At 40.7% G+C, this 14,376-nt stretch overlaps 1 protein-coding gene across 2 annotated transcripts in view; it reads left to right on the forward strand.

Moving 5' to 3' along the window:
- The window catches only part of PCGF5 (polycomb group ring finger 5), a 116,956-nt gene that overhangs the window by 54,137 nt on the left and 48,443 nt on the right, over positions 1-14,376 (forward strand). For both annotated transcript variants that reach the window (XM_007447036.1, XM_007447035.1), the window contains one exon: positions 2,190-2,484. In XM_007447036.1, the coding sequence (XP_007447098.1) occupies positions 2,373-2,484 (112 nt within the window). In that variant the 5' untranslated portion in view covers positions 2,190-2,372. Of the gene's footprint in view, positions 1-2,189; positions 2,485-14,376 lie in introns of those variants that run through there.

Here is a 14,376-nt window from a genome sequence, read left to right on the forward strand (position 1 = left end):
GGAGCCGGGAGAGCTCTTCGGGGGGGCGGGGACGGGGGTGGCCTGCCGGGGTCTGGGGGCTTTGAGGTCGCGCCTTGCGGTCGGGGGCGGAGAGGGCGGCGAGCACACGGCCCTGGGAGAGGCGGCGCGTCCTCCCAGGCGCAGCCCCGGCCCGGCCCGAGCGGCGCGTCCGCCGGGCCCTGGCCCGCGCACCTGCCAGGCGGGCGGGGAGGCTTGTGCTGGGACCGCCTAGGGCAGTGCTACCGGGTCCTGCCGGAGGACGAGGAAAAGTTCCCTCCTGCCCCCGCCTCGTCACTGCAAGTACTTGCTTCCTTTAACCTTCTTGGTGACAGGGCTCTATGGCTTAAGATCATAATCCCACCCCGGGTCGGGGCTGTGCATGTCCGCTTTCAGAGGACTTTGTCTGACTTTGGAGCTTCGTAGCAAACCTGTGAGAAAGGCAGGGCCGTTGATCCCAGTATATAGAGGAGGAGGCCGAGATCCAGGCACGGATAATAAGTGCTTTGCTGCAGGTCATACAGGGGCTCAGGACCAGAACCCAGACCCCCTGTCTGATAATTACGCTGCCTTTCTGTTACACCCTCTACACGGTTTCCTGAGCGGATAGGATGATTACTTGCAGAACCTATTCCGTGCATATTCTCAGTGGCGATGTGTCTGTCGATACAAGATGGAACGATACCTTTTACCTCTTCGGTTGCTTTATATTTAACATATGAGTTAATAGCTGAGATAGAAAAGTTTTTGTTTATAGAATTAACTTGGGAAGTCCACACCTTTTTTTCATGTTGTGTCCTCTAAGAGGACACGTTTGTTGTAAGAAACCTTTAAAACTTTTTAAAGTAACCATATGGACAAGCCATGCTAGACGTTTCTGGAAAAAAAATTAAAAGTTAAAAAAAATGACATGCAGTTTTTACAGCTTGCTAGCTATATGTATGTTGTCTCATTTAATCGTCACAACTGTAGGAGGCTGGCATTCTTGTTTTCATTTTACAGTTTAAAAAACCGTAAGACTTAGAGACGATAAGTAACATTGCCCAGGTTATACATTTACTAAATGTGACTGGTGTCTGTTTAAGATTTTGCAGTCTAATAGAGGAGATTAAGAATGAATGTAACTGTAAATAAAAATAGAAGGAAAATGTAACAGGAGAGAAATAAGGGTAAAAAAAAAAAAACCGGGGATTGGGCTTCCCTGGTGGCGCAGTGGTTCAGAGTCCGCCTGCTGATGCAGGGGACACGGATTCGTGCCCCGGTCCGGGAAGATCCCACATGCCGCGGAGCGGCTGGGCCCGTGAGCCATGGCCGCTGAGCCTGCGCGTCCGGAGCCTGTGCTCCGCAACGGGAGAGGCCACAACAGTGAGAGGCCCGCGTACCACACACAAAAAAAAAACAAACCGGGGAGATTACACTGAGGATAGCTTTGGAAAAGGGTTTGAAGAATAGGTAGGCCCTAGATAGGGGAGCAGAAGAGCTCTTTGGATGGAGGGCATAGGACCTGCAGAATGGACTATGGAAAGAGCCATCCTTTCAGTTTTCCTGAGCTTTGAATGGTATGTTAAGGTCAGCCTGTGGAGGGTCTTATACGACAAGCTGAGAAATTTAAAGGTTTCTCTGTTACAGAGTAAAGAGGAGACACTGACGTTCTTTGAGAAGAGGATCCAAATGTGATAGAATAAACTTGGTAGAACATAAGTTGGGCTGCAGGTGGAGAGGTAATATTTGAGTAGGATGGCTGTGGATGGAATGGAAAAGGACATCCATTTGATTTGATTACCGACTAGGTGTGGAGTACAGAATGGAAATAGGGAGCATTTTGATAGGGAGGATAATGGCTTCAATTTTGAACCTTTTAGCTTGTGTTGGCAGGAACTCCTAATAGAGCAGTCAAGCAGATAGTTAAAATGCATTACTCAAGAGGTAAATCTATCAAAACCAGAGTTAATAGCCTCAGGTGTCATTTGTATAGAGGTGACAGTTGAGGCCTCAGGATTGGATGAATTTGTTATTATTCTGACTTAATCATAGCAGGTTTACAAATTAATGTTACAGTGAGGGAAATGTTCTATTCACGTGTTCACCCAGTTTGGAACATGTAATACTTGCTGCTAATACATGGGTGTCAGTACAGTATGGGTAATTTGACACCTTTTTCTCTCGTCTTTTTAAAATTACTGTGGAAGAAGATATGGGAAAGCAGAACCACCAAAAGGAGTGATGACCAGCGATCTCATGAGAAGTCTGGATGTTAGTTCTCATGCCTCAGGACATCCAGTTGGGAACTCCACACCAGCTCCTGGGATCAGACTTTCATCCACTTAATACCCCTGTTTGCCTGAACTACTAGAGCCAGTCCTAGCTAACCACGAATGGCTACCCAGAGGAAACACTTGGTGAAAGATTTCAATCCTTACATCACTTGCTATATCTGTAAAGGGTATCTGATCAAGCCAACTACAGTGACGGAATGCCTCCATACCTGTAAGTATTCTTTATTTTGTCATCTACCTATCAGAAGTTTTGGGTTACACTTCTTCTTTTAAAACTACCACATTTTGGGGGTTTTCCTCTAGATTTTAACTTTTAAAACAATGAGTATTCTAAGAATTAACTTTGAATTTATTTTCAGAATTGAATTTCTCACTGGGATACCAGTGGTATGAATTTTTTCTTGTTTCTTTTTTAAATTGTTATAGTTCACTTTTATCTGATTTTAAAATGTTCTGAAAATCATAAGCAGTTATTGGTTAAACTATAACCGTTTTTTTTTTACGTGAACTATTTCAGGTTTTCGCTTTTTAAAAATTTTACTGAAAGAATTAATATGCTCAGAGATTTTTTTTAGGATATGCATACTTTAATTCATTGTGGGTTTTTTAAAATCACTTTATTGAGGTATGGTTGACATAAAAAAAGCTGTACGTGTTTAATGTGTATAACTTGATGAGTTTAGAGATAGGTATATACACATGAAACCATCACCCACATCAATGCCATAAGCCTTATCCATCACCTCCAAAAGTTTTCTCTCACCCTCGTTTATTATTATTATTATTGTGATAAGAACACAATGTAAAATCTACCCTCCTAGCAAATTAAGTGTACAACACAGTATTGTTAACCGTGGGCACTATGCTGTACAGTAGATCTCTAGGACTTATTCATCTTGTATAACTGAAACTGTACCCTTTGACCAATAACCAACAGCCTCAGCATCCCCTGGGAACTTGTTAGAAATGCAGATTGTTAGGCCTCCCCCCAGAATTACAGAAGTGCTCTGGGAGTAGGCCCAGGCATCTGTGTTTAACAATCCCTCCAGGTGATTCTGAAGCACGCACAAGTTTGAGAATCACTCTTCCAATGAATGATCATATCTGTGGAACTCCTGACAAGTTTCTTTTTCACCTGTCGTATCAGTAGAGAAAGAGACATTTTTATAGCCACTTAGGCCAGTATTTCACCTATTTTTTGTGTTTTTGCCAATATGAATTTATTTTCCTATTTCAGTGAAGGTATTTCCAGTAAGTTCTAGTTTAATGCCTGTTACATGCAACAAAGTAGATACTTTATATATGTGATTTCATTTTAGCTTTACAGTAACCTTGAAGCAGTTTGGAGGGGATGTGGGGAGACAGAGAGAGTATAGAGATTATCTTCACTTGTGGGTGTGGAAGCTTAAGAGCTAAGTCACTTGCCCAGTCCCACAGCTTATGAGTAGTAGACCTGTATTCAGCTCCAAAGCCCATGCTCTTTCTAAGATAACTTGGGACATTTTTTTAATCCCCCCTTCAACTATCCTCCCTCTGCTTAACTTACATACTATTATACCAGTAGTTTTAAACAGGGTTGCAAAAAAAAGAATCACCTGTTAGTTGTTAAAATGGCAGATTTTATAAATATTTTACCACAAAAAAAAAGTCACCTAGGATGCTGTTTAAACAAGCTTTTTCACACCTCCACCTGGAGAGATTGGTGGGTGTTGTGATGAGGTCTGGACATGTGTATTGTGGAAAACCTCTCCAAGTGATGATGATGTATACTTTTTGGAGGTATTACTGGGCCCATGCTGTTCAATTACCAGTTAACTATGAACTGTCTTGAAATGCTCATTGACTGTTGCACTGTATCATTATCTAACTTGAACAGTTATCTGTTAAACATCATCAAACAGATATTTATTGAATATCTACCATGTGCCAGGCACCATTCTAGGCACAGAGGATAGCAGCGGTGAACAAAGTAGTCAAAAATCTCTGCTCTCAAGAAAGGGGAAAACCAATAACAAACATATGCCACGTTAGATTGTGTTAAATGCTATGAAGAACAAAGAAGGATTGTAGATAGGAGAGTTGGGGTCATTTTATATAGTGTGTCAGGGTTGGCCTCTTTGATATAATGACATTTGGCCAGAAACCTGAAGGGATTGAACTCTGGATATATGGGAAGAGCATTCCAGGCAGAGGGAAAAACAAGTACACGGCCTTGAGGTGGGAATGCCCTTGGCAAGTTTAAGGAACAGCTAATCAGTGAGAAGGCTATTGCTGCAGGTCAGCTGAAAGATGTTGGAGCCTTCAGCCAGGATAATGAGGTGTGAGATGGAGGCAGGGAAGAGTGATTGACTGTGGATGTATTTTGGAGGAAGAACCAGTAGGATGTGGCTACTCTAGAGTGGGGACTTTGTCTTATACTTTCCTGTTTCCCACTACACGAAGCATGGCACCTGGACATGGTCCACAGTCTGTTTTGTTTTGCTTCTTCTGACATTAGTGCATTGTTTTTATAATTGGATTTGTCCAGCAAAACCTGCCAGTTCTGTTTGGCAGATGAGAAGAAAGCACAAATTCTCCAGTTTTTATCTATATAATACGGATTTTATATCTGTTCTTCTGAAAGAAAATTTTCTTTGGGACATAATAAAATCCCAGTTTAAATGTTATTTTTTTTAATATAAATTTATTTTATTTATTTACTTATTTTGGCTGCGTTGGGTCTTCGTTGCTGCGCGCGGGCTTTCTCTAGATGCGGCGAGCGGGGGCTACTCTTCATTGCGGTGCACGGGCTTCTCGTTGCAGTGGCTTCTCATGTTGCGGAGCACGGGCTCTAGTTGTGGCACGCAGGCTCGGTAGTTGTGGCTCACATACTCCAGAGTGCAGGCTCAGTAGTTGGTGGTGCACGGACTTAGTTGCTCCATGGCATGTGGGATCTTCCTGGACCCGGGCTTGAACACGTGTACCCTGCATTGGCAGGTGGATTCTCAACCACTGTGCCACCACGGAATTTCCTAAATGTTACTTTTTTGAAGGAAAAACAAAAGATTCTAGAAGTATAAACAATAAGTTTATAAGCAAGGGTTATGTTTGTTTGCAACAGCAGTTTAATTAAGGTCTAAAGGGATAGGTGACCGTTTAACAGCTCTTGTCATTCTGGCCTGAAAAGTCCCTTGGCAGTCAGCAAGCCCCTTTACTGAGAGAGAATGAACATGGCGGAATTGTGATTAAAAGACACAAATATGGCCTCTTTCATCCACGGAGAACACAGAACAGTAGAGTAAATGATGGTGGAGTCAGGTACTCAACCCAGTATCTTAGGAGACCTCAGGATTCTGTAGTGCTAAGCTTTATGCACTTTCTGGTTCTTGGATTTCTATATATTTCTTGGTTCATATTCATACTGGGGCTTATAGGCAAAAACTATCCCACTTGCAAAATATCCCCCATTTGTATGGATAAAATAAACAGTACTGTAAAGCATGTTCCTTAATCATTGGTTGGCTCTTTGATGTTACCTGGTTTTCTTAGGTATACGGTGGGACGGATATATGTGGTACAATGATTTGGGATCAGTATAGATCCCAAATAGAGAATATGGCCCAATAGAGAAGATGGCCAAATGGGACAGGAGGAAAGTGAGAAGTGTTAAGTGACATTGAGGTACCCCCTAATAGTTTCCATCTTGACTTTGGCATATAAAAAATGTCTTATTAAAATAAGTTTGTACATAAACTATAATTTTATGATTAAGTAAAGAATGGGTAAACAATAGTTCTTATTATGGAAACTCATAATAAAAGAGAAAGATTTTGTTCTTACTATTCGAGTTTGAAATGTGTAAATGGAGCTTTATTATTGGTGAGCAAAAGCAGACTTTAGGACCAGTCCCCTCAGAACTCTGGTTCTATTCTGAAGGAATAGTAATCAAGTATAAAATATCAATAAAATATCAATAAATTTGGATGCTGGTAAGTGTGATGAAAATGAGGAAACAGAATTATGTAATAGCAGGTATATGTCAGGATGTTGCAGCAGAATGAATGCCAGAGAAGGAACCAAAAAGAGTGTTTTATGAAATTCCTAAAGCCATGGGCCCAAGGCCTTCTCAAGCAGGGACATACATGCTTGGGCCTGGCTGCAGTGGAGGTGCTTTGGGGTGGGAGGTGTAGGGATCATGAGTGGCTCTCCCTGCTTTGATATGGATAAACGGAGTTAACTTTACTCTTTCAGATTACTCTGCACATGCATCTCAACTCTTCCTCTCTCCTCAAATCAGTTTGTTGATCCCCTGTTCTCCCATTAAGAAATTTGGGAGCTAACACTGCCTGGCTTCCCTGTGGATGTAGAAACAAGGGCCAGAATGACAGCAGACTGTCTGACTGCAGCAGCCCTTGATGTTCTTAGCACTCAGCTCTGTGGAAGACAGAGAAGGAGGCAAGCCAGTCAGAAGGAAGGGGGAGGCAGAGATGGCAGCGCAGAATGTCCCAGGCTTCTGATGAGGAGTCGCAAAAAAAAAAAAAAGGGCTTATAAAAGCCCCATCTTTAAGTAGGCTCGTACCTCAACTACTAATACCAGCTCCCTTCAGCAGACCAAGGACGTTTGATAAAAAGATAATAAAACTTTAAAATGAGGTAAAATTTTAAAATACAGATGAGTTTTCCCTTTAAATGATCACTTAATGCTAGATGAACTAAATCCACATGTCTATGAGGTAATTTTAACAACCTAACAAACGTGTGGTTTGTTAGGTTACATGTGGTTACATGTCTATGAGGTAATTTTTACAACCTAACAAACCTAAGGAAATAAACTTGTTCACACAAATAATTATTAAATTCTCTAAAATAAAGAATTAGATGTCAGGCACTTTGCTAGCCCGTGGAGTAGCGTGGTAAATAAGATAAATTTGGAACTTAAACTCTGCTAAGCAAAACTCATAAGCCAAGAAGAAATTTCTACAGGTGTATTTGGATCTATTTCTTTCTTTTCTGTGTGAACTCACCTCCTCTGAGACTTCAACTGCCTATGCTGATGTCTCCCAAATCTTTATTCTGAGCATCAGAATCCCACTGGATGTCCACTTAGATGTCCTGAAGCCTCCTGGAACTTAACATTACCTAAAAGTGAATGAATGGGATGCCAACATTCAGTTGTCCAAGCAAGAAATATGCTCCATGCTTGACTCTCTTTACCCTCACTAACAAAACAGGGGCAAAGTTCTGTCTGGTCTCTCTCTATAATCTCTCTTGAATCTGTCCCTTCACTCTCATCCCCTGTGACCTTTCTCGCTCAGGCCCTCATTCCTTCTCACCAAAGTCCCTGCAGCCCACTCCTAAGCTGTGTCAGTGGTGATCATTTACAAGGGCATACTGTCTTCATCGCTCAAGCTTCAGCCAACCCAAAATTTCCTAAAGGTACTCTACTGCCCTCAGGATAAATTAAAGCTACGCAGCTGTGACTGATTTCTGCCCTCTCCCTCCCCCCACCACCTGACACACACTGCACACACATGGTTCAGCTGCTTGCTCTGCTTGGAACGTCTCCTGTATGCCTGGCTAGCAGCCGCCCATCCTTTAAAGCTCATCTACTCCAACATATTCCACCTGTCTACTCCCATAGGCCGATTTAGCTTAAGTGTATCCTTAGTACCTGGTACTTGAGTGTTCACTAAAAACTTAAATGAATAAATAAATGGTCAATCAGTTGATTAGTTTATTGTGTGTTTTTCCTTTCCAAGATTCAAATGCAGTGAAAGGTAGCTTGAAAGGCATGTAGATAGTGTGGGTTAGGAACTACAGATTTTGAAAAACTGTCTTCTGAAATATAGGTGGGAGCTTTGTGGGTCATGGGTAGGGAGAGGGAGAGATGCAGGATTGGGGAGTAGAGATCGGTGGTTCTAAATTACGGGATGCTCTATCTCTTGCACCAGGGTCCTGAGAAATTTTTGAGGTTGCTTAGAGTGTATTTGCTGGTGGTTGTATAGGTTGTTGACTTAAAATGAAAGACTTTTCACTTAAACTAAGAACAAAGGAGCTTTGTTCCAGCAGCTAAAATGTGCAGAACACAGTGCATTGGTTCTTAACTCTTTTGTGGCTAGAGGCCTCTTTAAGAATCTGATGATTCTTTCCTCAGAGAAAAAGGGAAGGTTATAGACATGGAATTCTGTGGAACAGGAAAAGAAAGCTTTCTTCTTTCTGCCTTTTTAGAAATTATGGTGGTAGTCCCTTAACTAAGATGAATTCTTTGGAAAAACTTTGCTGTATTTAGTTTTCAATTTATGTAAAGAAGAAGGGTTAATTGATAATTAAATATAATTGATGTGACAGTTAAGGGACTTGGTAATTTTATGTAGTGCTGTGTAAGAATGAAGGAATAATTTAATCATAAGATGATAAAATTTAAATTCTACCATCATTTATTGTTTTTTGAACAAGTATCATAAATACACAAGTATTTAATTAAGGTACAAAGAACTCTTGATATGTTGATACTCAGTGTTTAAAAATCTTATGCCACATATACTTGCTATTCAAAGTGCAGTCTCCAGACCAGCAGCATCATCACCTGGGAGCTTGTTAGAAGTGCACATTCTCAGGCCTTACCACAGACCTACTGAATCTGGATATCTGGGGAGAGGGCCGGAAATTGGTGTAATAGCAAGCCCTTCAGGTGATTTTGTGATTCACTAAAGTCTGAGAAGCACGCTCTGGACCAGACATTAATAATAACCAGCACCTCTAGAAGTAGGCAGTTTGTACTTTTAATCATACAGTAATTGAAGTAAATGCTAATAAAATTAAGATAATGGCTGTTATTTATTGAATGTTATATTGGGGGTCATGGGCTTTATACATGCATTGCCTTATTTAATCTTCCCAAGAACCCTTCTTGTTAGGTGGTGTTATTAAGTCAGTCAGCAAATGTTTATTAGCACCTACCTTGTGCCAGTCATTACTCTAGGCAGTGGGAAGACAGCAATGAACAATACAGATATAGTCTGTCCTCCTAAATTTATGTTTCAATAGAACAGACAAAAAGCAAGTGAATGATGTAATTTTAGATTCTATGTATAACACATGCTATGAAGAAAAATAAGACAGAATAAGGTCTTGCTTGGAAGTTACCATCTGAGCAGAGAGCATAAATAATAGGAAGGAGCAAACTGAAAAGTTTGAGGGAAGAGTATTTCAGATTGGCATGCTAGTGTTTTTCAGAGACAAAACTCAGAAAGGTTAAGTAACACAGCTAATAAGTGCTAGAGCTAGGTTCCTATTCCTGTCTGACTCAGGTACCTCTTCATAATAAATTGGGATATTTGCTAATTTTATTTTTTCTTCTTTCTGGTAGTCTACATTTTCTAAAATTTCTTTAAGCAGCATGTGAATTTTCAAAATATAGTAAGCCTCTTCTATGTTTTCATGACTGTATACCTGTCATTATGTACCCAGTCAGTATCTGAATTTATTAATAATTCTGAGTGATAGCCATTATAATGAAGAAGAGATATAAATTGAACTTTCCAAGAATGTATTCTTTATAAAATTTGATTTTTAGAGTCAAGACTTACTTGTTTTTAGAGTAATAATCAAAGGCCTAAATAGGAACTGTACTTAAACCTAAATAGAAACCGTACTGGAAACCGTACTTTCAGTAGGTGCAAATATAATGTTCTAGGGTTGTGGTAGAAATGAGGTCACTGGTATAACTGATGTTACATATTTCAAACAATGTTTTGGCAGAAACTAGTCATTCATGAAAATGATTATAGTGTTCATTTTGATGATTCTTTTTAAATAGGAAAGAATAATTATAGGCCTTAAACAATCTTGGTGTCATCTATTATTGGTAATAATGTTAAGAAGAATTATATCAGATGTATGGTTCTTTTAGCTTTTGAAACTATGCATTAGATAGTAAAGAATGTTTGAAAAGCTGAGCAAAGATTCATAGTGGACACTAAAAGACAAAACTAGGGGATAACAAATAAGTTGTCTTCTGTATTGGTTTCTGAGAATAAATTATATCTAGGTCAGGATGAGTTGGAACTAATACCAGTGATGGATTGAGAGAAAAATATGTCACCTAAAAACCAAATGTATTCAGAGTTAGAAATTGTGGTCGGTGTACAGGTATGTTTAAGAGTCTAGCACAAAGGTTGAGTGTAAACATTATGAACAAGTAAAGTCCAACCAGTGTAGAGGAGGCAAAAGATAATTTCTGTTTGGGTACTTTGAAGATCTATCATGTCTACTGGTGTTGTATAACATAATGGTTTTTGCCAGACTTGTGTGTATATATATATCAGAAGTTCAGAAACCAGTGAACAAAGCTATATTCTCTCAGAATGCTCAACCGCTGACATTACTCGGTTAATAGAAAATGATCATTTTATTTTAGAAAATTATGTAGCTTATATTGAATTAACTCATTTTAATTGTCAAGAAAATTACTAGTGAATTCAGAGTCTCTTCCCTTGCCTTAGTTGAAAATCTAGGCTGATTTCTGACTTGACTACAGTAGTACACCTGTAAGTCCTAAAATCATGGCTCCCTCTTCTATTCCTAACCCTTGTGTCCTCATTTATTCCACAAATATTTACTGAGCACCTCCTCCTCCAGGTACTATTCTGGGCACCTGGGACACATCAGGCAACATAGTAGGTGGTAAGTCAGAGTGTATAAATGATGGTACGCTCTGGTGATAAATGCTACAGAAAAAGGGAAGGTCAAGCTGGGTACAGGGAATTGGGCAGTCAGAGGGTATGACCACTTAAAGTAAGCCTGTGCTCAGGGTAGGCGTCATCAGGAAGGTGGCAGTTGAACAGATTTAAGAAGGTAAAGGAGTTGGCTGATCAGATACCTGATCCCAACCAGTTGGGAGTTGGACATATGAGTCTGGAGATGATCAGCATTTAGATCATATTTAATCAGTGAGAGTGCCAAGGGAGTGAGCATAGATGGAGAAGGGGTGATGGAGAAGGGGTGATGGCCAAGGCTGAGCCCTGGGCGCTGAGGGGGAGGAGTCAGTGAGGTAGGAGGAAACAGAGTGGGTCCTGGGAGGCAAAGCACACACATAGTGTCTAGGAGGAGGGACCGGCCGAGTCAGTTGTGTTGAGTAAGATGGGACTGAGGAAGGCCCAGGCTGAGCAGCACAGGCACCATGGATAATCTCGCTGAGCACTCTCAGTGGAGTGGTAAGGAGTGGAAGTCTGGGTGGGTGTGAGAGGATGGAAATGTTTTAATTTCATTGTTTTGGTAATTGTACAATGATTATGTAAGTCACCTTAGTGAAGGTAAAGAAGGGGTGAAAAAAGAATGGGAAGAGAGGTATTAGAGAGAGAGTATAGGTAGCTCTGAAATGGAGTGATAGCTGACAAGGGAAGTAGGGTCAACAGAAGTTTGATTCTTTTTTTTAAAGTTGGGGAAATAATATGTTTGAATGTTGATGGGAATCTTCAGCAGATAGCAGAAGACTGACACAGGCGAGAGAGAGAAGCAATGGAGCAATGTTCTCGGGTCGTTGGAAGGGAGTCTAGTGAACAGAGCAGAGATTGACACGTGAAAGTTCTAGAAACAGGCAAGACCACAAAGTTTAGATGTTAGTGAGTGAGTAGGCATGGTGATATAAATTCTGTTTCCTTTTTTTTTCTTCTTTCCTTTTGTTTTCAGTAGAACAGGAAGTGAGGTCATCAGTGGAGAGTGGAGATGGGGGAGGATAAGTGAGGGCTTGAGGAGAGAGGAGAAAAGGTATGAAGTATTGGTGAAGAGCATATGGAATTAGGGCATTGAGGGTGACTGCCTGGCAGATGAAGGACCCATTTTTGAGGGTCATGGTCATGAATTTAAGGTGAGAGACCAATCAGCAGGATGCATGTTTTTCTCTGTGGGTGATGTTCAGCTGTAATCTTGCAGAGCAGAGTATGCAGAGAGTTGGATTTAGCCAGGGTTAATAGTTTAACTGAGCAAGTGTGACAAAAGAAGAGAAGGGAAGAATTGAAGTGGAGCAAAGCTCTTTAGAGTCTGTGTGAGGAAGTGATTATTCTGATTGGTCATGGAATTTATGTTGACAAGGAGGGGAGTGAGATCGTTATTGCGCTCACTGACCTGCTAGAGTCTGCCCTCACCCTGGAGTCCCACTTGACTCCATAAGCCTGTCTGTGGAAGGCCCTCCTGGACTTTGTGGTCTCCTGACCTGCTTGGTCTCAGGTTCCCCTAGTGTGCTGAAGCCCCAAGACTGTGTCCTGACCCTGTCCAGCAGGCTCTGCCTTGCTGCCTGTCCCTCTGTCCTGGCAAAAACAAGAATAAAGCATTCTCCTCAGTAGAAAGTAATGCTGTCCTTAGTGTTCTCCATGAAATTGCAACTCACGTAGGCCTTTGAAAGAACTGTGCCACGTATAACATAAGATGTTCATTAGTTCCTTATATGAGTAAAACCAGGAGATACTGTTTCATGGAAGCAAATTACAGCTATTCTGGAAAACTTTTAAAATAAATATGTCAGTTTCACATGTAAATATGTATCAAAAGCAGCAAACTGATGCCTCATCTCTTTGCAGATGACCACAGTTTACTTATAAACTGTTAGTAGATAACAGGCAAATTTTTGAAAGGTGAACTGTATCAAATGAGTGTTATTAAGAAGGGCACATAGAGATAGTGATGTGCTTAAGGAAGGAGGAAAAAATATGCTTCTATGTTGACAGATAAAACCAGCACACTCAGGTGATTTTAACGAAGTCAGCCTTTGATCACTTTTAATAAACAGAGCATTACTAATGAATGACATGACCAAGGACATGAGAGAAAAGACTGTTACTGTTTTATTATCAGTGATAGCAGAATTGGTGCTCAAGAAGAGAAATTTCTGTAGATCACTGTGTCATTAAAAGCTGGGAAGTTAGCTTTCTATGAGAGATGTGGGCGGACCATACATCCAAGATAGCAACAACAGATGGGCTTTATACCTGTTGTGAAGAACCCGCTCCCCTCAAGAACTTGAAAATAAAAAAATAGGATAGCCTTCTAATAGTTAAACTATGGAATCAATATAAAATGGTGCTTCAGAGCAGGTATATGCAAAGTGATCCGGAAGAGACACAACAGGGTTTCTCCTAGACCAGAGGGACTGTGCTAGAATTGTATTAAACATGTAAAGTTAAGGAAGGAGCGTATAATGTGAAAGTGTTGGTCAATCTTGGACCCTCAAAACCCCAGAAAAAGAAGTATCGTACATGCAAAGATAGGCAGTTCCCATTCGGGTGAAGCAGTGTGCCATAAATGTCATACTTGAGTTGCAGGACTGTCTCTAGGGTGAACATGGCTACCAGTACATGAGAGATATTTCAAGTTCCGTTAGCAAGGTCATCTGTTACTTAAGATAGATGCGTCAAACTAATCATGGTCTGATGCCATTCAATATTTGGTTACTGGTTCTTTTTATTATGATTTTATGCTCATCCAGCAATCTAACTTACAGTGAGAGCTCATATTTATTAAATATAAGTTACCACTCGTTTACACATTTTACATATATTATCTCATTTAATCCTCCTAAGAACCCTGTGAGGTAGATACCCTTGTTATCTCCCTGTACAGAGAAGCACAAAGTAATTTGCCTAATGGCAGAACCTGGGATTCACATCCAGCTGTCTGCCTCAAGATTATCTTTTATCTAGAACAACTGTGCCATACTGCCTGGGCTTCTCATGTAAGTCTGCATTATAGAGAGAGAACACGTTAATCGCATATTCTTTTGATTACGTTTTGTCCTGTGTCGGTGATTCCCTAATGGTGAATGAGAAAGTGGCTTCTGGTTAGGATTTGGCAGAGGGCCAAATCCTGGAATGGGGCAGACTCACTGAGGCACTAGCCAGTAAGGATTTTGTGGCTGGGTTTTCCCAGTTGTCTTCTGGCTGCTTCAGTGAGAGCTTTGCACAGTTAAGAGTCCTGGTGATAATCTCCCAGAGATTTTGATTTAATTGGTCTGAGATGGGGACCATGAATCCGTTCTTTTAAAAAAATCTCATTGGTGATTGTGGTGCCCATCTAAATTTGAAAACCACTGCTTTAGATGACACAATGACTCTTTCCATGCTAATCTGTA

Source organism: Lipotes vexillifer, unplaced genomic scaffold (genome assembly GCF_000442215.2).
Source record: "Lipotes vexillifer unplaced genomic scaffold, Lipotes_vexillifer_v1.1 scaffold1240, whole genome shotgun sequence".
Taxonomy (NCBI): Eukaryota; Metazoa; Chordata; class Mammalia; order Artiodactyla; family Lipotidae; genus Lipotes; species Lipotes vexillifer.